Here is a 25,804-nt window from a genome sequence, read left to right as displayed (position 1 = left end):
TTTTAAAGATACTATGTGAGATTTTTGGCGGCCATTTTCTAAGCTGACAAAACTGGCATCTCAGAGCGTGTGTTTGTGTGGTCATTTTGTAAGTTGAACAAACAGCATCGCGTGAGCGTTCAATAAAAAAAAACTCAAACGTGTGATTCATATTCAACGCGTGTGCAGAATGACGTGCTTGTCATCTTGCGGTCCCGTGGCGTTTGTGCACGAAGTATCACTCATGCGCCCTCTAGTTCTTATATATAACTCTATGGCTGGAACACAAACTTTTTTTCATGAATCTGCTTTGGGATTCCATTCACCACAACATCTGTAGGAGGGTTTTACAACTTTCTCCTCCTGTTCTTTTGTTTACCAAAAAAACCCAAAAGTGTTTCAGGATCTTTGCGATTGCGACTGTTTGCTCACTGCCAACTGGTGAGCCCAACCGATCCACCCTCAACAGCCATAAAGTCCTGCTTCACTTTGTTCATCACTGATACATCCTGCATGGCTTCAACGGCCGTCATGGCAAGTGCCTTAGCCACTCTCACCGTGCTGCAATGTGCAGCGACCTCACCCGCCGCTTCCGTGAACTCAGTGGTGTGGTTCACAACACCGCCCTCAATGTCAAAGGCGGGGGCGATGCACGGCACGACGTGCGAGACGTTCCCCGCATCTGAAGATCCGACGGGGGTGCTGAGTTTGTCGCAGTCTGTGGTGAACTTTATCCCTTGGCTCTTGGCTTGTCTCTCGTAGATTTCTGCCAGTGTGTTGTTGGAGAGGAGATTCGAGTAGGGGTGGTCGGTGAAGCTGAACTCGATCTCGCATTGGGTGGCCTTGGCGGCAGCGACAAACGCTGCGTTGGCTCGTTGCTGGAGGAAGGCCATGTCAAGGTGGTCTCTTGCTCGCAGGTAGAACTTCATCTCTGTCTTCTCGGGGATGATGTTTGGTTTAACGCCTCCACTGCTGATCACACCTTCAAAAAACAGGATGAAGACAAGTTTGGGATGAACATTTATTTCTAGGATCGACTAGTGAATAACTGACTAGGTTTCTGGTTTCTGATCTGTATAACTATTCTCAATGCTCTATTTAGAGCCAATGATGAAGAAATTTATGGGAGGAAAACCCCAGAGAATTACTCCAGGGAAAATCCACATAGTCAAGTTGGGACTGAAAAACCCAATCCAAATACCCCCCCTTGGGATTGAAACAGGGGTCCCAAAGGTGGAAGGTGAAGCAAGACACCAATACAACAAACTGACATTACTGTAAGCCATCAAGTGAGTTCCTGATTGGTTTTAATCTATCTGGCCCTACTGGCTATTCATAACAAAACTTTGAAAGGTCAGTTCAAGTGATCATTTAGACTTACCATGGATTTGCATGAAGGGTTTCAACTGCTGTCTGAGGACCGATATGTTGTTATAGCAGAGTACAGCGGCGTCCAGGGCGTTACGTCCTTCCCAGGGCTGTGCAGAAGCATGGGCTGCTTTCCCCTGGTACAACAGTGTGACTCTCATGATGGTCAGCATTATTGGCTTGCTGATGTTGGCGCTGTAAGGCGTTACTGTCAGCGCCAGGTCGACATCCTTGAAGAAGTCCTGGTTGATGGCGTCAATCTTGGTGCCGTTGCCTTCCTGGTCTGGGCAGCCGAGGACGGTCACCTGGAAGAGGGGGGATTGTGAAAGATGATCAGGAGTTAGATCAAAGATAATGCTTTAAAAGCTGTATTTGTAAAAGAAAAAAAATATATATTTACCAGGGTGGCTTGTTCGAGAGGTTGGTATGTAACAGCTAAAAGTATTGGAAAGTATTTTTGTTTGTAGAAAAAAATTGACAAGTTTGTAGTGTAAATGTTTAGTTTTGCAATGACCTACTTGGACATGTAACTATGCAACCACTGTAAATTGTTCAGTTCATTTTTGTCCTATCAAGCAACATACCCACCACAAGGGTAAGTGATTGGGTAAATCTTTAAATACACCAGTAGGTTGTGTTTGAACAGAGAGACAACTTTACTGGAGCGGGACTTGAACCAACAACCTCCAGATTATTAAACCAGTTCTCTACCAATTTAGCTATCCTGCCCAATGTTGGAGGTCTCCCTTTTTAGTCAATGTCTTTGTTTATTTGTCTAGCTAGTAAACTGTCAAGCCAAAAATATTTAAACTGTGTTGTACTTATAATAAAGAAAAGTAAGTTTTCAAAAAATTGTTATGCTTAATATATTTTTCTTATGACGTAACAAACGAGGTATGTTCGTAAAAATCTCTACAAAAGTTACTGCACATAAAGCACCCGCAAACTTTTTAACAAATGGATTTGGCACTGTATGAATACTAAACTATAATTCTTATCAAAGTACTCCGCCAGTGAGTAACAAAGTAACACAACATTTCCAGACACGAGGTAAAATCATGATCACATAGAACACAATTAGGACAATGGCTCACATGGCAAGCTACAATGACCTCAAAGCTTCCCAATGAAAGGCAACCGACTCTTTGTTCCGAGCCCTTATTTTCCCTTCAAGTTCCTGTCCCTGTACTTGTTTCAGATCAAGACAATTCACCAAAGAAACAAACAAGTGAACAATGAGTTTCACTGCAACAAGATAATAATAGACAGGAAAACCAATGCAGAGGCAACCAACCGTGTACGCACATGCACATGGTGTATGGTGACCTCAACCAGTTCCCGCCAGTTTTGAAAGCCATGATCTCTGTACTATGTCGGCTGTGAGTTGCATTCACAAATTTTAAGTTAAGGACTGTAAACTATAGTTGGAAAAAGTTTCTTGAAATTTCTCATAATCACTAAATCAGGTAAGGAATTTCAATGTATTAAGGGCAAAGATATTTTGTTATGATACTTGTGTTTATTCAAGTTGTATGATTGACCACTGAAAAGAAAAATAAAGAATTAAAGGAATAGAGGTCACATGCTGTGCACAGGAAAAAGGTTGTTTAGGCTTTAAAGGGTCTATGTAACTTTTGTAGGACAAAAAAACACAATGTCCAGAGATTTACACTAAACTTACAGTTTGAAGATAATGACAGTAGAAAGCTTCCCTGAAAAAATTACGTGCTGAGGTGCTGTAGTTTTTGGGAAATGAGTAAAACAATGTCATGAAAATTATTTTAATCATTTACAAACGTATTTTCATGACATTTTTTTTACTCATTTCTCAAAAACTACAGCACCTAAGTAAGTAATATTTGAAGGGAAGCTTTCCACTATCATTATCTTCAAACCCTGCAAGTTTAATGTAAATCTATGGACACTTTGAAAAAGTACCCAAATCCTTTAAGCTGCTTTTTGTGATTCGAGTCAATACTGTGGTGATCCACAAAACTATACTTGGTGATTAGTCAGTGTATGCTTGTAGTCAGTGTATTTCTTACTCACAGGTTAGACATTTTCAGAAAGGTAACAGAGGCCAATTTCTCAAAGGGATATTAGGGACTTTTCGTTTTCGACGACGGATGGTTCTGCGACGGTTGTTCAGCTAAACGTTGTCGTTTTCAGCACAACGAAGATTCATCCCAAGTACTGTCGTAGAAATTGAGGGACGACCGTCCTCAAAGCCGACGCATGCGCAGATGACGCCAAATGTCATCTTTACCGTCGCAAAACCATCCGTCGTCGAAAACGAAAAGTCCCTATTAAAGGACCAGTCCCAACTTGGGACCAGTCCCAACTTGGGACCAGTCCCAACTTGGGACCAGTCAACTTAGGACCAGTCTAGTTCTACGGCTCCCCTGTATATGAGCGAGCCATATAGTTTCTAGGAAGTAGGACTAGTCAGGGACAAGTAACTAGTCCTAAGCTTACTCCAGATAAGACTAGTCCCGGGGGCCAGGGATTTAAAAAAATGAAAAAAATGTGAACAATTTGAAAATCTTAGACTAACGTACCAGAGTAACAATTTTTGTATAGTTTGTTAATGTTAGGACTCTTTTTTTTTAAGAGTGGTTTATGTGATATTTGATTGGTACTCCAGAGTGGAGATGAAAACCGATCATGGAAACTACCAAACAGTTGCTTCTCTTGATTGAAGATTGAAGAAACTTCAACATCATTTGTTTAATTTAAAACCAAGAAAATAACCTTTGTTGTGATAAAAAACTATCATGATTGGGTCACAACAAATTTTGGTAATTTTACTTTTGAACGAAAGACTCGGCGCCTTTATTTACTTGGTTCTAGGATTTCGAATACAAATTTATGTTAACTCAAATATAAACACCATAGAAATTGAAATTAGGATTAAAGTTTGTTTCAAAAGATTATTTAAATTTAAAATGAAATTTTGCTTAAAGGCAGTGGACACTATTGGTAATTACTAAAAATAATTATTGGCATAAAACCTTTCTTGGTGACGAGTAATGGGGAGAGGTTGGTTGTATCAAACATTGTGAGAAACAGCTCCCTCTGAAGTGACATAGTTTTAGAGAAAGAAGTAATTTTCCACGAATTTGATTTTGAGACCTCAGATTTAGAATTTGAGGTCTCGAAATCAACCATCTAAACACACACAACTTCGTGTGACAAGGGTGTTTTTTCTTTCATTATTATCTCACACCTTAGACGACCAATTGGGCTCAATCTTTCACAGGTTTGTTATTTTATGCATATGTTGAGATACACCAAGTGAGAAGACTGGTCTTTGACAATTACCAATAGGCAATAGTGTCCAGTGTCTTTAAAGTGAAAAAGTATCTTTGGATTGTGATTTATTTTTCAGTATGTTTTGATCATATCCATTAGACATAATTAATAATTATACATGCAAGCACTATCTTTAATTATTCACAAACAAAATTAGCCAATGCTTTGATTGAGTTTTATTTTTAAATGATGTTTGGCCCGCCTGATTCTGAATCAATTATACGAAGCGATGAAAATCAGCCTACATTTCTTCCTGACAAGACAATAATATGGATGGGCGAAAGCAATGAACAACAAGCCCAATTCCATTGACCTTTTCAAGTCATCGAGATAAAGCTGTTTACAAATATATGACCATGTACTGACTACTACGTAGTACTACTATAAATACTAGCTGTTCGTACAATCATTACGATATTGTAATACAAAATACAAACACAATCAACAAAAGTCCAAAGTATTCTAACTAGCAGTCACCTTTCCGAGCCTTTTGCCATTGCTGTTCGTCTCAATCACTGCCTTGATTCCGAGGGCGGCTGCCACAGTCGCCTCCGCGATGAGATTTCTACCAGAGGCATGTCCCAGCTCGGGTAGGGCGTCATATTCACAGAGAAAACAGACGTGAAGTTTCCCGGACTCCTGGTCCGAAGCACCGAACGACGCCCTGAAACCCGTGGGGGCTAAGAACTGTTCTTCCACCTCGAAACCTCGCTCACGAAGGAACGATGTCAACAGCGTATGAGCGTGGAATTCTTGCCGGCCTAACTCTGGATTACGCCAGATTTCTTGGCCGAGTTCTCTCAGTTGGTTTTCTTCGTTGTCGATTGACTTTTCCACGCACTTGATATAAGACTCCATTGCTGTTTTCTTATTTTTTGACAAAAAATAGCAGTAACGTTGACTACTTGTGCTGCACTGGTACGTTCCGTGTTGTTGCTTGACAGAGCTCCTTGCATAAAAACTAGTGCTGGTAATTTCCCGGTTATTTTCCATTCACGCACTTGTCCACGGGTTGGATCCAGCTGATCGAATGACTCGCCGATCGGGGTAGATTGAGTTGTTCAAGTATGGCACACCATTTGTTGCAAATCTTAAAATACATTTTTAGGGGGGGGGGGGGGAAATTCAACAAAGAACACAAATGAAGAGAAGTATTTTGCTTGCTTATATGGTTATTAAAATTCACGTTACCCAATATGGAGCTACAAAAAGATACGGCTTACAAAAGGGCAGCGTGCACTCTGCAGGCAGGCTAGGTAAACGTTCTCATCCTATTTATTAGCACTAGGCGTGCCATACAAAAGTCTCAGATTACAAAACAACAGTGATCATTATTGTACCCTGATCGAGTACCCACGTGCTTGACCGGAACAGTCCATTCAATGCAGTGGGGGGGGGGGGGGTAATACAACATGAAGATACAAAAACAGTATATTTTCTGAAAGTGGTAAAGCGATTAGAGCAATATATGTTTTGGAATTCTCACATTTCAGCCCAGTATAAATACGGACCTGTTTAATGTTTGACAATTTTCTGGTAAAATCGTGAATAACTTGAGACACCCCCATCATAAAACAATGGAATAAAACCATTTTTTTAATGAAATTAAAAGTAAGAAAACACATTACACAGTATGTGTTTTCAGTTGTTCATAGTTACTGTTCTGGTAAATGAAATTGGTGCACTGGATCAAACATGATTACTTTTGTTTATCATAATTGACATTATTAAACTGACAGCATAATAAACAATGGGGACAGCTTCGTTTGTTTGGGTGTTTTTGTATCAAGAGGAAAATCTATTATCATAAACTATAAATTATATCAAAAGAAAATGGTTGAAATTGGTCAACTACAAATTTCAAGGAGTTAATCAAACATACACATATCAAAAGAGCTTTTAATGTTTTACTTTTGAATTGCTTTCTTTTTTATTGATTTAAGTATTTACATTAATAACAGTTACTCGTGCATATTTCACATGTTTTAATAAGGGAATCAATGTGTGGTAAAAAGGGGAAAATCATCAAGAACCAGGCCTCGTTGGGATTAAACCACTAGTTGAAAACCGATTCAACACACTTTGATTCCCATTCATAAATACCTTTTTGGTCAAAAATAAACGCAAAAATTATAATTGTCCGATGATTTCTTTCAACACAACAACCCTCCAGCTATGAAATGGTAAGGCCCTCGGGTAAATAACTCTTTACAAGGGAATGCTGTGCACGTTGCGAGTATCGCGTGATGTGGCACAACTGTTTCAGCCGATGCTCTCGACCAATAGGAATGAAGAAACTTGCATGTCACGCCCATGTTTCAACACTTTTTACTAGTCATAAACAAAGGTTTATACACACCCATGTGACGCGCTCTCCACCAATAGGAATAGCGAAACTGTCAAAGGTATTTATGAATTAACCTTTAATCGATTTGACCATAAAAAGGTTATGCAATATAAATATATACAGCCAGAGTATAAAAAATGAACAACCTTAAATCATCCAATTGCAAACAAGATACAACCAAGCATGGATCTACACAAACATTACACCGTACGATGTGTTTGAATGAAAATTGTATGTTTAAAGTCTTAAAGACACTGTACACGTTTGGTAATTGTCAAAGACTAGTGTTCTCACTTGGTGTATCCCATAATAAGCATAAAATAACAAGCCTGTGAAAAATTTGGCTCAATCGGTCATCGAAGTTGCAAGAAAGTGATGAAAGAAAAAACACCTTTGTTGAACAAATATGTGTGCTTTCAGATAGGAATAAAAGACTAGCTACTAGTGAGAACTATACCTCTTTCTCAAAAACTACATTACTGCAGAGGTAGTTGTTTCCCCACAACATTTTATACTATCAACAGCTCTCCAATGCTCATTACCTAGTCAATTTTTAAGTAAATATTTGTTTTGAGTAATTGCCAAATGTGTACCTTCCCTAAAGGAACACGTTGCCTTGGATCGGACAAGTTGGACTTTGAAAAGCGTTTGTAACCGTTTTATATAAAATGCATATGGTTAGAAAGATGTTTTAAAATTAGAATACAATGACCCACACAAATTGGCCTTAAAATTGCATGGTTTTCCTTTTCCTTTGTGAACTAACACGGTCGGCCATTTATGGGAGTCAAAAACTTGGTAGGCTTCCAATTAGTTTTATGTGATTACTAACTGTGTGTACCTTCCCTTTAAAGGTACAAGTAGAAATGTTCATGAGATTCAAGCCCAAAATAGACAACATCAGCTTTTAGCTGTTTTAGAGTCCAATACATCCTCAACCCTGGCTGGGTCATCAACTGCTAAATCCTTATCAGCGGTCTCCTTCTTTCGACTCAACCCAAGAAATTTGAGAACTTTGGCCTTGATGCCCCCACTCGCCTCATTGGGCAAGAAAACAAAGCGCCTGGTGGTGAGATTGTGCAGAGACCCGAATCCGATGGCCACTACGGTACAGGTGAGACAGATGACATTGTAGGGCATGCTGAAGTCTGGAACGGGGAGCTGGATCAGAAGTGGCTCTGTGTACACACGCAAGAATGCCCTGCCTGGGCTTGGGTCTGCAACGCTGGAAGAAAACAAAGGGTTTTATGGACAGTCAATTCAGTGACTGCTATATATCAGGGATAATACTTGGCAATAAGAAAAAAAGTAGGCATATTTTATAGAGGATAAGGGCTGACCTACATGTACACATGATGTCGGTTTGAATAGAATTTTCAGACTATTTAATCGCAATTTTTATAATTTGTCCAAGGACCCAAAGGAATCGGAAATCAGACTAAAATGGGGAAAACATATCCGGGTTATCTATAGTCCGCCACAGCTATGTTCTGACAACCCTATAAACTGACAACCCTATACCGCTGGAAGAAAAGGAAAGGTTTCATGGATAGTTAGGCCTGGATTTTTTATCTTCGAGCATGCTGAAAGGACAAGGTCATTTTCATTTTGCAAATGGCACTTCCATTGGAAAATCTTAAAGTCAATGAGAAAAACTTTTGAAGGGCACCAAGGCCAAGACCGGGGGCAATGGAGGCAATGGCCTATGTGACCTGCATGTAATTCCAGCACTGGATAGTTAATAAGGTTACTGCTCTATAAACCCAAGTTCTGACAACCCTCAGCAGAAAACCAATCCCCACCAATGGTACATAAGACCAGTGAATTTCGGCTGCCCAATTTCTGATAAACACAGTTGTTTTTTTAAACTTTGCATAGAGCTTCTTCAACCCCCCCCCCCCCGGGGCAGTAGAATAGAGCAAGACAGTTCTCTAAGAACAATTCTACCTGGCAAGTAGATACACACATGGTGTTACCGCAAACCAAATATACAAATCCGTAATTCTCGCTATCGAGAATTGATATTGTTTTAATGTTTTCTCAAAAAGTAAAGCATTTCATGGAACAATATTTCAAGAGAAGTCTTTCACCATTACCTTCTGTAAACCCTGTAAGTTATTTGTAAATCTAAGCAGAAATAATATTGGTTATCAAAAAAAGGTTACCATCCAAACTGAAACTACTATGTCACATGCACTGGTGATCTGCGTACTTATGTGACGTTGGAATGATTAAACAAACCATTTCTGCTGAAGAGAGCTCCAGCAAATTTGGCTCAGGTCCCCATCATGCGTATCAATAATAAAGTATAACGTGTACAAACCTAGTGATCATTGTGGCACTGTGAGGCTCTGTCGATGTGATGTTATTATAGGATGGCATAAAAGCTGACACAACGGCAGAGCTGCGTACAAACAAAAAGCAACAATATCAACATTTTCCCTTGTGTGTTGCAATACTTTCTCTTATTCTGTGGAAGTGTCGTGGCCGAGCGGTTTAGAGCACCGAATTCGAACTCTGGTGTTTCTGATCAGCTGAGTGTGGGTTCGAATCCCCAGCCGTGACACTTGGACACACGTGTGGTAATTACTAAAAATAATTATTAGCATAAAACCTTACTTGGTAGCGAGTAATGGGGAGATGATGATATTATAAAACATGGTGAGAAATGGCTGATGTAAGTTTTCGAGAACGAAGTTATTTTCCACGAATTTGGTTTTGAGACCTCAGATTTAGAATTTGAGGTCTCGCGATCAAGCATCTGAAAGCACACAAGTTGTGTGACAAGGGTGTTTTTTCTTTCATTATTATCCCGCAACTTCCACAACTAATTGAGCTCAAATTTTCACAGGTTTGTTATTTTACGCATATATTGAGATACACCACTTGTGTTGTGTAAATGCATGTAAAAGAACCTATACTAGTGCACTTATCGAAAAGAGAAGGGGTTCACCCCGGTGTTCCTGGCTGGATTGGCAGCATATTGCACCACAGCATTGTAAACCATTACATGGTGCTCAGGATTAGGTCTCATATTATATTTTACGTGATTTGGGTGTCACAACTATCCTTTCGCAGCAGTATTTGCAAGTGCGTTAAGCAGAGCTGAACTGCTGCTAATATTCGTTGCGAATTTTGTGACGTCAACATTCCCTTCGCATTCGCTTTCGCAGGAAGTATGAACCGGGCTTTAGAGTCAAGATTGTTCTTATGAAGTCCAGTCTTATTGAATCTAATTGACCTTTGCCAGTTGAAAATACTCTGCATTATTTTCTAGCCATGGAAAGTTCTCCTCTGCTAGGGACCAAACATCAGGCCACTAACTTTTTTTAAAACATTGATACCATAGGTCCTTAAAGACAGTGGAGTCTATTGGTAATTGTCTAAGACCAGTCTTCTCACTTGGTGTATCTCAACATATGCATAAAATAACAAACCTGTAAAAGATTTGAGCTCAATCGGTCATCGAACTTGCGAGATAATAATGAAAGAAAAAATGTTCTGATGTTTGATTTCGAGACCTCATGTTCTAACCTTGAGGTCTTGAAATCAAATCTGTGGAAAATTACGTCTTTCTCGAAAACTATGGCACTTCAGAGGGAGCCGTTTCTCAGTTTTGTTTAGTATCAACCTCTCCCCATTACTCCTCACCAAGTAAGGTTTTATGCTAATAATTATTTTGAGTAATTACCAATAGTGTCCACTGCCTATAAAGTTGGTAAGCAGTGTATGAAACAGCTTATTCTACTGCGTCAGTAACAAATGTGTTCACACTTTTGTTGTAGGAACAAATTGCTCATTGGGCCATCAAATTTCCTGTTCTTTCTTTTAGCTCCCTTGAGAGTTTACAACTTGGGTAGCCAGGGCGCTCCAAAGGCTTTTTCAACCTCTACTCTCACACGTACCTATTTATAACCCTGGGTGAAGAGAAGCAACAATAGTGAAGCAGCTTGCTCAAGGACACAAGTGTAATGACCAGGGCCCAATTTCGCTTAAGCAAAAAAATCCTTGCTTAGTAAAATCAGATAACCGGCCAAGACTCCACTCAATTGTTATGCAAAGTAAACAACAGCTAAATACCAGTCACAAGCAATGTATATGGCGTAAAATTTTGGCCAGTAACATGTGTAAAATAAGAGATCTATTTTCGTGCTTAAGCAAAATTTTTTGCTTAAGCAGCTCTATGAAATTGGCCCCAGGATTCAAACTCACAACCAATGACCAGAACTTGAGTTCAATGCTCGAAACCACTTGGTCATGAGCTAAATTTACACATCGCATTGACAATTTTTCCATTTCACAAATTCTCACCTGATATGGAAGCCAATATTTGCGTCCGGCGGGTACTCGGTCCACTTTAAGAAAGCTTTGTCAAACTGTATACTGAGCATCGTGACTGATTTAGGAGGAAGGGTTAGGACAAGCTCTAAGAGGTAGGGGTTGGAGCGGTCGTTCCCAGGAGTATACAACTGCTTCTCTGTAACACACAATTGATTAATAATAATAATGAACATTTACCGATTGGTATCTGCCAATTTTTATGCTAATGGCACATGAAGATATTTATCCCCGTCATTTGAACATTATTTTATTCTTTAGAGAGAAAGTGTTCCTTTGGTTGTTGGAACCGTTTGATTGTTTTAATCATATATAAAATATACAACAAAAATGATCTGTGAAAACGTCATTTCAGGTGGCATGCTTTTTTTGAGACATCGCCAAAAATCCAAAGCGATTATTTCCAAGCAGCCAAGGACCCAAGTTCACAAAAAACTGAGATTCTTCAAATGATAAATTATAAATATGACCAAAGTGATTATTATTTTGCTCAGCAAGGCAGATTTATACACAGTTATAAAGCCATTATACACTTTCGTTACAGAAAAAAATTAAAAGTTCACAGATTTACAAATAATTTACAGGGTTTACAGAAGGTAATGGTGAAAGACTTATCTTGAAATATTATTCCATGAAATGATTTACTTTTTGAGAAAACATTAAAACAACATCAATTCTCGATAGCAAGAATTACGGATTTATTTTAAACAAATGTCATGACACAGCGAAACGTGCGGAAACAAGGGTGGGTTTTCCCGTTATTTTCTCCCGACTCCGATGACCGATTGAGCCTAAATTTTCACAGGTTTGTTATTTTATATATAAGTTGTGGTACAAGAAGTGTGGGCCTTGGACAATACTGTTTACCGAAAGTGTCCAATGGCTTTAAGATAAATCTTTACACTTGACTGTATATTAAAAGAGATGTTTAGCAAGGCTACAGATACAGATACTGATATTAACATATCAACTCCTTGTGTAATAGATGTTCAATTAGCCTCGGGGATTAATTTCGGTATTTGCTTTACCCATACACTGATGTGTGTTAGCACTGTATACTCGGTACTTTCCCAGAGTCCTGTGAAAAAAATACCACTCCTTGAGTGTTCATGTGACGTCTAACTGTGACTTCCGCGTTTTGTATGCACTTTGAGACTGGATAAGTTTATAGAATCTGTATCCGTAACTAAACGCTTGAGAAACTGCTCTACTGTCTGCGGTCTGACTTTGGTGCGCCACATCAATATCGCCAAGGCTACTTGAACACGATGGGGTCAGACCCGAGTCGTTCTGTGGAAGCTATTAATCAAAAGCACCCAATGTTGGTGGTCTTTGGATTTTGTCAATTTTTCTTTGAATCAGCCAAGGGGGGTCAAGTTCACAAAACACTAGGTTTAATCTAAAATTGAGTTGTCAATATCACCATGGTGAGTTGTATTATGAAACGATAACTTTGCTTAACAATGAAGATTGATACAGGATTCAGGTACGTCAACACCATGTGTGTTCACGTGACTCGTAACTGAACTTCTGTGTTCTGTATGCACATTAAGAACGGATACGGTTATCGAAATCTGAACAGTTGCGTAGCGTCTCTACTGCCTAAAGCCTGGTTCATACTTCCTGCGAATGCGAAGCGAGTTTGACGTGAATTTGACGTCACACCCTCCTTTCGCAGCGATTATTCGCAAGGGAATCAACTGCTGCGAACTCAACTGCTGCGAATTGTTTATTGCGAATTTGTAAAGTCAACATTCGCTTCGCATTCGCATTCGCAAGTATGAACCGGGCTTAACCCAGCATACCTGGTCTGATGAACCGGACATTGTTTTCCACTTTGAGCGTATGAAGGTACAACCTGATGAACCAAGGCACTTTCTCCATGTAAACCACTCGCAGCGATTCCGTTGGATGATTGTTGAGTAATTGACACTTGATACCACCTCTCTCTTGACCGTAACCGGAGAGGAAACGATGGACCTGAAGATGAGGAGGTTGAATGGGAGCTGGCAAAAAAAACAAAGGATCAGAAATTAGAAATCATTTGTCGGGAACGGCAGTGGACACTAGTGGTAATTACTCAAAATAATTATCATCATAAAACCTTTCTTGATTACAAGTAATTGGGAGAGGTTGATAGTATGAAACATTGTGAGTAACAGCTCCCTCTGAAGTGACGTAGTTTTCGAGAAAGAAGTAATTGTCCACGAATTTGATTTCGAGACCTCAAGTTTAGACTTCGAGGTCTCGAAATCAAGCATCACAAAGCAGCCAACTTCGTGTGACAAGGGTGTTTTTTTCTTTCATTATTATCTCGCAACTTCGACGATCGATTGAGCTCAAATTTTCACAGGTTTGTTATTTTATGCGTATATTGAGATACACCAACTGTGCAGACTAGTCTTTGACCATTACCAATAGTGTCCACTGTCTTTAAGGCATTTCTCAACCTCAGCTTGGGCTCCGGCTCTATGTGCCCTCTGATGTACGAGCCACCAACGCATAAAAAAAACTCGCTGCTCCAAAGACGATGTGACCGCCCATTGCTCATCGACGATGTGACAATCCACCCCCCTCTGTTGACAAACATTGTACACGTCATGTTCATTCGGGCAAAAACATGCGTAGCTGCCAAAACACAAAGGTTTTGCCCGACGGTATGCTATGTTATGATTTTCGAGTGACGTCAGAGGTCACATCGTCTATAGTCCTGAAAACCAGTTCATACATACTTACTGCTATTCCACTGCAAAGGCAGCGTTCGAAGCCCAAGCCAACAAAGATGGAGCCCAAGCCGGGCTTTGAGAAAGACCCAAGCTACACTCATGACAACACCAAAACTTGAATCCCGTGCACTAGACTGCTCTTCCGCGACATTTGTTCTTAAAAGTTATTCTTGGCCAAACTGCAGCAGAGTTACTTACAATATTGCACGTCATCAGTCCACTTCATAGCAACGTTGATTCTGTGCTCCTTGGTTAGGGACTTCAAATCGTAAACGGCGTAAGTGTGCCCTCTCTTGTTCGTAACTGTTGCGTAGTCTGGAGTCAGCAACCAGCTGTTAGAATCCTGAAACAATATCGAACAAGAACTGCCTTTTTAAAACTCCACATGGATTTTGAACAACCCGTCCCTGCAACTGAACCATGTACAAACAAAAGGTCTCACAGAACTTTTCAAAATGGTGGCACCAAGACTTGCTTAGCACAAAAAAACTGCTGCTTACAAAAAATAAATTACCAGCCAGAATACCATACAGTTACTACTGCTGCGACTGGTACCCCAGTCAGTTCATGCTTAACCCGAAAATTTGCTAAGCTTTATAAAATTGGGTCCAGGTCATTTGAAAACCAGTTTTGCTTTGTATTTTTTGGGGCAGTCTCCAGACAGCCAAGAACTTACATCCTTATCAGTAATATCCACGTAGACCTTGCTAGCATCTGCCATGGGGCACGTATTACTCAGAGGGCGCTCGAATAAACTCCGGAGCGTCCAGTCCTGCCTGCCGTTGTTGCCCGCCGGTGGGTTGAACACGGCTGCCAGGGATTGGCTGAGCTCTAGGGCAGTCCTAGTGCATGCTGGGTAATCATCACATACAGGTCGGAGGTCAACTGCTAGGGAGTGGTAGTTGGCGTTGTAGAGATTGCCCGCATGGAAGAGGGTGGACAGGCCGGCCTAATATTATGGATGAAACATAAACAAAACTCTTGAACAACATTTTTGTTGAACAAACAAGGTTCACTAAACTTTAAGAAGAGAAGCAATTGTAGTAAAGTATCTTGCTCCCGGACACAAGGACACGACCAGGATTCCAACCCACACTCCGGTGACTCAGCACCAGATCTTGAATTTGATGCTCTTAACCACTCGGCCATGACACTCTTTTCTGAGCTTCTTAGCCTAGGCTAAAATCACTTGCCAATGTGCCTGCAGTCCAATGTTAATTTCAAGCCCTGACAGTAGCAAGGTCCTTTATATGGGACATAAAGCTGTTGGGTCCTGTGTGTTGAGTAACGCATGTAAAAGAACCCAGTGCACTTCATCGAAAAGAGAAGGGGTTCGCCCCGATGTTCCTGGTTTGATTGGCAGCATATGGCGCCATAGCACCTTGTAAACCATTACATGGTGTGTGTAAATGGAGTAAGTCTCATAACTCAAAAGATCGTCGGACTTTTGGGGTTTCTAAGTTTACTAGCCCTAGGCTAAACTTACTGGCCTTGGGCCTGCTGTGGTCTAGTGTTAAAGGCACTGGACACTATTGGTAATTACTAAAAAAAAATATTGCCATAAAACCTTTTTTGGTGATGAGTAATGGGGAGAGGTTGATGGTATAAAACATTGTGCGAAACGGCTCCCTCTGAAGTGCCATAGTTTTCGAGAAAGAATTAATTTTAAATTGATTTTGAGACCTCATATTTAGAACTTGAGGTCTCGAAATCAACCATATACATGCACACAACTTCGTGTGACCATGGTTATTTTTCTTTCATTATTATCTCGCAACCTCGATGACCGATTGAGCTCAAATTTTCACAGGTTTGTTATTTTATGCATACGTTGAGATACATCAACTGTGAAGGCTAGTCTTTGACAATTACCAATAGTGTCCACTGCCTTTAATTTTGAGCCCAGACAGTAGCAATGTGTGCTACCCCAAGTTTTGACTGAGCAGGGAATGGCTAGGATGAAGGGAAGACTCATCCCTCTTACCTTTGAATCACAAGGCAGAAGTTTCTTCCATGGGGTTAGGTTCTCAGTACACACAATCTCTCTTGGGAGTGTAGCGTAGCGCATGTTGGCCGGGTTCTTGGCGTAGGACTCTGTCATGTCAACAAGAATTTAAACAGTAGTAAATACGTTTGGTAATCACTCTTGCAACTATTTGCAAAGGAAACTTTTGGCTAGAAGCCGACAGCAGTTGACGATAGTATAATGCATTTTGAGAAACATTTCACTTGGAAGTAATGTGGTTTAGATAAAAAGACATAACTTGTTACGCCCCAAACATTGCATCTGAGAACAGATACTTCTCAGATTATGTAATGCTATTAGTGATTATTCTTCCAGATTGTTGCCAAAATCTCAAAAACGCGACCACATTTTGAAATTTCTTACCTGAAGCCACCCCACTGGGCTTGAATGAGAACTGTGGCTTTGCGGTGTTAGTGTCATCAACAAAGTTGAGCGAAGCACAGAATAATCCTGACAGCGCGTTGATAAACCCTTTCCAAGCCTCATCCACACTAGCAACAAGAGACAATAAAAAACACACTTGTTAAAAACTGTTCCATGTGAACACTCTCTTTGAAACCATTCCGACAAGAAGTTTTCTCTTCCCCCTGGATAGGACTCAATTCCATCCCAGGTTTGTTCCCGGCCAGTCCCCATGCTGCTGGAGAGAAGCAATTATGATAAAGTGCCTTGCTCGAGGACGCAAGTGTCGCGATTGACCAGGGCCCAATTTCATAGAGCTGCTAAGCACAAAAATTTGCTAAGAATGAAATTTCTTCCTTGATAATAACAAGATTACCAACCAAATTTTCATGTGATTTTCAGGATAAGCAAACAACAACTGAATACCAGTATAAAGCACTATGCAACACATGGAAATTTGTTTGGTAATCCTGTTTTTATCGAGGAAGAAATTTCATGCTAAGCAAATTTTTGTGCGTAGCAGCGCTATGAAATTGGGTCCAGGCCATGACAGCCCGATATCTCCTTGAACATTTGCTGTTCATTTAAAAAGTCCTTCACTACAATGCTCCAGGATACCCCATTAATCTCATCCATCCATACACCTCAGCACACACCGGACGAGACTATGTTCTAATGAGCTCATGATGCTTCATCAGCCCAGGGGTGCGTTCCACTTGCGCAAACATATCGCAACTATTCGCGCAAACGTTTTCTTTGGAACGATTTGTGCGCACTACGAGATGTCAATAAGGCGCCTCTGAAATGAAGATGGCGCGCACCGTGCGTAGTATTTTTTTAAAGTTTGTTTTTGCTGTGTGTTCTGTAGTCCTCTTCTGTACATCATTACATCAACTAAATTAACTTTGTTAACCGAGAGTACAATGTAATTATGTTTGTGACAGAGAAATGGTAACGTATGCTTTTCCGCCATTTTGCAAACCACTCGCCAACACCTCAGAAGTATGCTCGCGTAAGGTTGCCAACGTTCGCCAACGGTGGCGGCGCACAACTCATTCCACTTGAAATTGTTGGCGGACGTGCGCAACTGTTGGCAACATTTGCGCGAGTAGAACGCACCCCAGGACTTCTACTCTTTGGGCAACGGGTAGTTTTTTGCAGCGTCAGCCCGAGTTTGAACCAACTTCCCCTGACTGTTAAATCATCTCCACCCATTACAACTTAAAATCTCACCTCTTCACACAAGCGTACTCAAACAATCTACAGTTCTAATTTGTTCTTCTTCCTCAAGTGCCATGAGCGCCCTTTTAAAGCCGACTGGCATTATTTTGAAGGAAACTATTGGTAAATACTAAAAAAAAAATTGGCATAAAAACTTACTTGGTACAGAACGATGCGGAGCTGTTGGTAGTATTAGCATTGTGAGAAACAGCTCCCTCTGAAGGAAGTAGCGTAGTTTTCGAGAAAGAAGTAATTTTTCACAAATTTGATCTCCTCAGATTTAGATTCTGAGGTCTCGAAATCAAGCATCTGAAAGCACACAACTTCGTGTGGCAAGGGTGTGTTTTCTTTTGTTATTATCTTGCAACTTCAACGACCAATTGAGTTCAAATTTTCACAGGTTTGTTATTTTGCTTATAATATTGAGATACACCAAGTGGGAAGACTGGTCTTTGACAACTACCAATAGTTTCCAGTGTCTTTAAGTTTTCTTGATCATGATTAACTATTACAGTCATTACCTTGGAGTTGAGGGTTTAAACCACACCCAGAGTTGTGCCCCAGGAGGAGCTGACTTGACAGGGTATCCCCATTTCTCATGTCTCCATAGGCCGTGTGTTAACGACAGATGGAGCTCCTGAACGGAGTACTTGGAGATCACCTGACCAAGTGTCTTGGGGAACAGGTTGTAATGGGACACTGTGATGTGTGCAGAAAAGACACAAATAAGAAGGAAGATTAAAGCCATTGGACACTTTCTAAACAGAATAAAAATTAAAAGTTCACAGGGTTACAAATAACTTACAGGGTTTACAGCTAGAAGGTAATGTGCTTTACTTTTCGAGAAAACATTAAAACAATTATCAGTTCTCGATATCGAGAATAACGGATTTATTTTAAACACATGTCATGACACGGAGTAACATGTGGAAACAAGGGTGGGTTTTCCCGTTATTTTCTCCTGACTCCGATGACCAATTAAGCCTAAATTTTCACAGGTTTGTTATTCCTAACGAAGTGTGGGCCTTTGGATAATACTGTTTACCAATGTTGTGCGATTGCTTTAATTTACCTGGATTTAGCCTGAATTTATAGATTTAAAAACGCTTTTAAACGCTTTTTGTCCCTCTTGACTTGAATTGGAAAACTGTTACATTGGTAATAAAATGGGTTGTATTTCAATGGATGGTACCACCAGTGTTTCTCAAGTCGAGATTTGAATTTGCTTACATCACAGACAAAGAGCTAAAAGAAAACACAGATTAAGTGTCAAATAATATACGCAACTGAAGCAAATGAAATTGTAGAATTGAAGTAAAAAAACAGAATATTAACTGACATATTGATTATTGGGATAACTTTCCGTATGGCGCCACCACTTTCTCACTCATTTTTACAAAAAGGGATATATCAATCAGGTAAATTAGATACTATATTATTTTATTTCGAATGAAAAAGTGGTAGCGCCATACGGAAACTTTTCCGATTATTGTTCCAAATGACAATACACAATGTTTTGTTATTTACTTATTTTACATTTTTACATCTATACTACAATAGCGCTCAAATCGCATTGGCGCCGCCATTGTTGTTTTGGGCGGCGCCATGTTGTTTTCACGTCAAGTGGTGCCCGCACCCTGCTGGCCCCCTGCTAAAATGATGCGTCCTGGGGTAAGTTTCGGGGTACCCGTGGGTTGGGGGCATGTGTTGTTTGTGACGTCACAGTAAAAGCGCGAGCGTGTAGTAACTTTGGGATTGAGGGCAGGCGTCGTTTGTGATGTCACAGTCACAGCGCGAGCATCCAATAACTTTGCGCGTACATACAGTAAAGAACAATGCATGGGATCGAGGCACGACGACTGGACGAAGGCTGGTGTGGGGGTTATTGGTCAAAAGTGGTCCACCGTCGACATGATTGAGCCTGATACGATTACATTGAACTGTTGTTTCAACATCAGTCTAGTTACATGTGCATTAATTATGTACATGATTGAATAAAAAGTCAATCAAGATACAAAAGAAAAGGGCAAAAAAATCTACAACAATCAGGTTTATAAACATTTAGAATTTAGTGATTTTAGTTTAATTTAACTTCACTTACTTTCATCTTTGAGGCTAACATTCCAGGTAGTTGTAAACTGAAAATGTGCATAAACATGGCCACTTGAAAGAGGTTTAAAATACAGCTCCTCTTGAAAACTGTCTTCCCCCACAGCTCCTGCAAGGTGCACCAAAACAAGGACGAAAACACCACAAAACACGGCAGCACGTCCAAAACTGGAAGCCGCCATCTTTGTAGTGAGGGCGCTGTTGCATTTTTGTGGTCTCGTTTATTTTCGCGCGACCGGCCACACATTGGTGGTCAGTGATCGGGATTACGTACAGTACACACAATGTACGCGTACCGCCGGCACTGTACAGTGAAGCAATGGCACATGTGTAAGATGGCGCCGGCCTGAACCTCTTTGTTGTAGAATTTCTCTTTTCAAACGGCACAGGTTTCTGAGTCGAGCAAAAATGACCAAATCGAATGATTGGGATTATACGCTTAGATCGTCTGGAAGAAATCGGCTCGCGTGCACACGTTGAAACCTCACTTTTTAACTTGATTTTTGTTTGCCAAAGAGGTAAGTTCTTTTATTCCTCCATTTTTAAAAGGCCCCGTTGTTGCTGATTAAATGCTGCCGTAAGTGGACGGTCGTGTACCGCCCTGATGTTGCTGCAGCAGTTGGCAGGCACGGTAAAAAGAAGAAAAAAAGTGGTGCAGTTTTACTGCACGACACTAAATTGCCAGCGGTGTTGTTGCGCCGAAGTGCTTAAACGTGCACTAGGCCTATCTCTGTTTAGGAATAACCGCCCGTTAATAATGGACAACAAAGACACAAAATTAATGTTTTTATCTATTTTTTATCACAACCCGTACTGTCTGAATAAAACAATTTTGAAATTGAGTAAAAGCAACCGTTTTTTAATTCTATAGTTCTGTTAAAATCGGAAACTCTTGGTAGTCTTTTTGAGTTTCTACTGTTCCCAAGCTTTTATATAAAGAAGATTATAATTTGTAAAATCATAGAGTAAGGCTGTCCTTACTCTATGGTAAAATCTTTAATTTGATTCAAGAAATGTTTGTAATTGATGTTTTTTTAAACAAATTTATTGAACTTCTGTTTCTAAAGGCTTAAGCATTGATTGGGCTTAAAGCCATTGGACCTTTTCGGTAAACAGTGTTGTCCAAAGGCCCACACTTCGTGTATCACAGGCACCGCGACACAGTTCAGGGTATAATGGCCCCGTACCATTGCGAGAAAAAATTAACATTATTTAAAAAAAATATTTCTACCTAACTCAGGAAGGGGTGAACTTTCTCACATGTTCCTTGTACATATTTTTCAAATCCTCTTCGACAAAGCCAGGCCTTACAGTGTTGTGCCTTACAGTGTGCAAAGATATTTCCTTTTCCTGAGGAACTAACCTTTGAAGGCAGTGGACACTATTGGTAATTACTCAAAATAATTATTAGCATAAAACCTTTCTTGGTGACGAGTAATGGGGAGAGGTTGATGGTATAAAACATTGTGAGAAACAGCTCCCTCTAAAGTGCCATAGTTTCCGAGAAAGAAGTAATTTTCCACAAATTTGATTTCATGACCTCAAGTTTAGAACTTGAGGTCTCGAAATCAACCATCTAAACGCACAGAACTTCGTGTGACAAGGGTGTTTTTTCTTTCATTATTATCTCGCAAGTTGGATGACTGATTGAGCTCAAATTTTCACAGGTTTGTTATTTTATACATATGTTGAGATACACCAACTGTGAAGGCTAGTCTTTGACAATTACCAATAGTGTCCACTGGCTTTAAATGATATAAAACCAAGTAATAGGAACAACTTCAGTTGATATTGTTTCGTATATCGGGGAAATCCCCTCACAAGTCTATTGATAAAAACACAGAAAGTGCTCTCATGAGCCATAACAAACTAAATTATATCAGAAAAAAATCAGAGAGTATAATTTCCTTGAATTGTTTCAACCTTTCTCTTTGCTAGAACGCTGTCTGAAATGTTGTAAATTATAGTTGGGCCTAATCATATTCATAACAAGCAGGAAATGCCACATTGCAAAACAATGTAATGTACACGCACAGTACTTTCCCAAATTGAACGGAAGATTCTTGTTTATCTACTTTTTATAAACTTGCTTTCATTCGCTGTTTTCTCTTGTGTTATTCCCCCCCCCTCCTGTCAGTGAAAGAGTGAAGTTAGGTTGGGCTTATGTGACAAGAGTGATCGACCCGACCAGTTAAGGAATAATGAGCGCGGTGAAAAGACCAAAGAGAAATATCATCCAGAAAAAACTGGTAAGTGTGAAGTTTCCACTCTGATAATTCTTTGAATTTTAATTTACTTCTTTTGAGTCAGTTTCGAAAATAGACTTGTAAAGTCATCTTCCAAACAGCATAAAAGTCAATTTTTTTTATTGTTGTGTCCACAAATTTTTTGGCTGACTGGGTGCGTTCAGTTAGCTTCCCTGGGTCAACCCCGGTCTGCCCCGGTACGTTCGAATAGCTTTGACAGGCTCACCCGGGTCAGCCCCCAGTGCCCTGCTTGTGGAGTGGGTCACTTGGGGGTGAGCTGAGGTGCATGCTGTCACCATGAGAGGGCAAGTGTGATTGTTCGATTAGCTCTTGTCAGGGGCTCACCCGAGTGAGCACCGCGGGGTCGACCCAGGGAAGCTAAAGGAATGCACCCATAATAGCAGCTCTTATGAAACTGATCCAGGCCACTGAGCCCATTGCCTCTGTCGCCCCTTGTCTTGGCCTTGGTGCCCCTTAAAAAAAGCTCCCATTGACTTTAAGATATTACAAATGGAACTGCTTTTGCAAAATGTAAACAGCCATTCCCATTTCAAAGATGAAACTCCACGCCTGTTGTAATTTCCTGAATTACTAGGACAAGATGCATGCATCCAGTTTGTTGTGATATTTTCACTTTGATTTGTTCCGTTGTATATTGTACAAATCATCCAGATTTTTTAATCGAGCTAAAATCAAGTACAACAGATTGTTGAATCACCCCTTATTACTTCTGGCTCATAGATATTCTCCTCCCAAATTCCTCCAATGATGTCCTCTGCTCTATCGTAACCCAACACCCAAATGTTTGGACTGCAAACTGATAGCACAGCCAAGTGATGAGTTATTTGTGCCTAGTGCTTGTCCCAAACCCTCTAAAAAACAGACAACTTCCTGTGTAGGATTTTGAAGGATTTGGTAGCCTAAGGGGTTAATGACCTGCTTTGATGTTAATAAAATACAATCCCATTTGCTTACAGTGGTTTATGATTGGATGGAATATAATATATACAGGCATGAGAATCTTCCAGTTTAAACCGGAATTCCGGTTTTTTCCTTTCAAAATTGTGGTCTCCGAGTTCGATGTGAATTTGCTATAAAATTGGGGGGGGGGGGGGGGGGGGGGGGGGGTAGGTTTTTGGGGGTATACATTTGGATTTCTCTAATCCCTCTTCTCTAGTCAGACAATGTAAGTTTACCTTTGTAATTGTTATTATCGCGGATCCCCACACGTCGTTCATGAAATACCGGCACCTAAACAATAAATTGCCGTCCAGCAGCTGGCCCAATTTACGGCTTGTTGTCTTCCTGGCATCGCGCATGCATGCAGCAGCAGCGACAGATGTATAAACTTGCCTCATTCCTTGCTTCGTTTATAGTGGTACGGTTCAATAATGTTTGCGTGTAATGCGCTTGCTGGTGCAGCAAAGATAACACGTGTGGAGACTTTTGAAAGTCTACTGAAAAAACAATGCACGTGTTTGCACCATGTGTACTGTGTACTGTGTACTGTGTACGTGCACAAAAATGATGGAATATTGACATTTCCAATCAACTGAATTTTTTCCTGTTTTTTTATCATCACCCATTCTCATGCCTGTATATATAATATTTCTATTGTGACTGTCCCACAGTCCAACACCCACATAAATGCTTTCCCCTCACACAATTGGACAAACTGCAAGTGGCATGTGCAAACTCAATCCACTAACAATCATTTCCAAACAAGAATGCCCAGAGAGATAGACAAAACCCCAGAAAAAACCCCCAACCACAATGTATTTTTTATTCACCACAGGGTTCCCCCTTATTCGATCCTCATCGTTTATTCCCTCTTCAGCACCCTTCCACGATGGTGAGAATTCTGCACCGGTAACCCAAGGTCCCTGGGAGCATAAGTCTCACCCACACACATAATTTTAATATCCTTAATACAAAATCCATTTTTAGGTGGTCCCCTCTCGGCAAATCCTTGCTCATAATGGGTGTCAGGATGTGCCTACATGTACGTAGTGTAATTGGCTTTTAAAGGCAGTGGACACTATTGGTAATTGTCAAAGACTAGCCTTCGCAGTTGGTGTATCTCAACGTATGCATAAAATAACAAACCTGTGAAAGTTTGAGCTAAATCGGTCATCGAACTTGCGAGATAATAATGAAATATAAAAACACCCTTGTCATACGAAGTTGTGTGCGTTTAAATGGTTGATTTCGAGACCTCAAGTTCTAAATCTGAGGTCTCGAAATCAAATTCGTGGAAAATTACTTCTTTATCGATAAATATGGCACTTCAGAGGGAGTCGTTTCTCACAATGTTTTATACCATCAACCTCTCCTCATTACTCGTCACTAAGAAAGGTATTATGCTAATAATTATTTTGAGTAATTACCAAGTGTCCACTGCCTTTAATGTTATAATGGTAGTAAATAAGGGAATCAATGTGTGGTGAAGAGGTTTTCAACTAGTGGTTTAATCCCAACGGGGCCTGGTTCTTGATAATTTTACCGAGACGAGGTCGAGGTAAATTATCAAGAACCAGGCCGCGGCGGGTTTAAACCACTAGTTGAAAACCGATTCAACACACTTTGATTCCCATTCATAATACCTTTTCGGTCAAAAACATCAACACTTTTTGGTCAAAAGGTAAAATGAATCATAATATTTAGACTGGGAAGTTAAGTGCACATTGAATGCTAATAATAATAGTAGGGCCTATTGAGTAGCAATTTTTTTTTTTGAGCAAGTTCTAGTTTTTAATATAATTTGGAAGTGTCGTGGCTGCGCGATTAAGAGCACCAAATTCAAACTCTGATGTTTCTGATCAGCAGAGTGTGGGTTCGAATCCCCAGCCATGACAATGATCTATGGCTGAGCGGGTAAGAGCACCAAATTCAAACTCTAGTGTTTCTGATCAGCAGAGTGTGGGTTCGAATCCCCAGCCATGACAATGATCTATGGCCGAGCGGTTAAGAGCACCAAATTCAAACTCTGATGTTTCTGATCAGCAGAGTGTGGGTTCGAATTCCCAGCCGTGAATTCCCATTGCTTCGTCCTTCGGATGGGACGTAAAGCCGTTGGTCCCATGCGTTGTGTAGCGCATGTAAAAGAACCCAGTGCACTTATCGAAAAGAGAAGGATTTCGCCCGATGTTCCTGGCTATGGCTGCTGTATGCGCCGTAGCACCTTGTAAACCCTTACCCCTATAAGGTGCTAACTAATTGGGTCTCAAAATTCATCACTGCAATAACCTATATTTCTGAAAGTTTTTGTCTCAGCGCGTTGAGTACCTTATTTGGTAGACTATACATTGTACGTGCGCTATATAAGACTTTGATATTATTATGTTATGATTATTAATACTCATTCAAAGAATGTGATTGTTATTCGGTAAGTAGGCCTACAGTGTCAATGTTTTCTTATCCCTTGAGTGATTTACCAGGCTCCCTCTTCACTCCCAACAAAATCCAACACCATGTTTGGTAACACGACACCTGAAACTACAGGACTCTGATTATGGTACATGTAGTGTGCCTGATCAAAAAAGGATGATCGGTTAAAAGGGACACGCTGCCTTGGATCAAGCGAGTTTGAAACCGTTTGTTACGAAATGCTGATTGTCTTTTAAAAGTAGAATATAATGATCCGCACAAGTTTGCTTCGAAATTACACGGTTTTCCTTATAGTACACGGCGTGAATTATAATACGACACTCTCATTTTTGACGTCACAAAA

The 25,804-nt window shown here is 40.3% G+C and overlaps 2 protein-coding genes across 2 annotated transcripts; both read right to left on the bottom strand.

Moving 5' to 3' along the window:
- Positions 1 to 202: 202 nt before the first annotated feature.
- On the bottom strand, positions 203 to 5,639 carry LOC117289728 (peptidase M20 domain-containing protein 2-like). The gene is made up of 3 exons (XM_033770984.1): positions 5,137 to 5,639; positions 1,361 to 1,652; positions 203 to 961 (listed from the first exon to the last, which is right to left on the bottom strand). Exons 1-3 carry the CDS (start codon positions 5,515 to 5,517, stop codon positions 408 to 410), a joined length of 1,227 nt encoding a protein of 408 aa, XP_033626875.1. The 5' UTR covers positions 5,518 to 5,639; the 3' UTR covers positions 203 to 407.
- Positions 5,640 to 7,728: 2,089 nt separating this feature from the next.
- On the bottom strand, positions 7,729 to 20,026 carry LOC117289214 (GPI transamidase component PIG-T-like). The gene is made up of 10 exons (XM_033770229.1): positions 19,821 to 20,026; positions 18,241 to 18,418; positions 16,460 to 16,587; positions 16,055 to 16,164; positions 14,747 to 15,019; positions 14,269 to 14,413; positions 13,150 to 13,350; positions 11,318 to 11,483; positions 9,330 to 9,410; positions 7,729 to 8,231 (listed from the first exon to the last, which is right to left on the bottom strand). Exons 1-10 carry the CDS (start codon positions 20,008 to 20,010, stop codon positions 7,907 to 7,909), a joined length of 1,797 nt encoding a protein of 598 aa, XP_033626120.1. The 5' UTR covers positions 20,011 to 20,026; the 3' UTR covers positions 7,729 to 7,906.
- Between the last annotated feature and the right edge of the window lie 5,778 nt (positions 20,027 to 25,804).

The sequence above is a fragment of the Asterias rubens genome, chromosome 4 (genome assembly GCF_902459465.1).
Source record: "Asterias rubens chromosome 4, eAstRub1.3, whole genome shotgun sequence".
In the NCBI taxonomy this organism is placed as follows: Eukaryota; Metazoa; Echinodermata; class Asteroidea; order Forcipulatida; family Asteriidae; genus Asterias; species Asterias rubens.
This window is presented reverse-complemented; position numbering and strand designations above follow the sequence as displayed.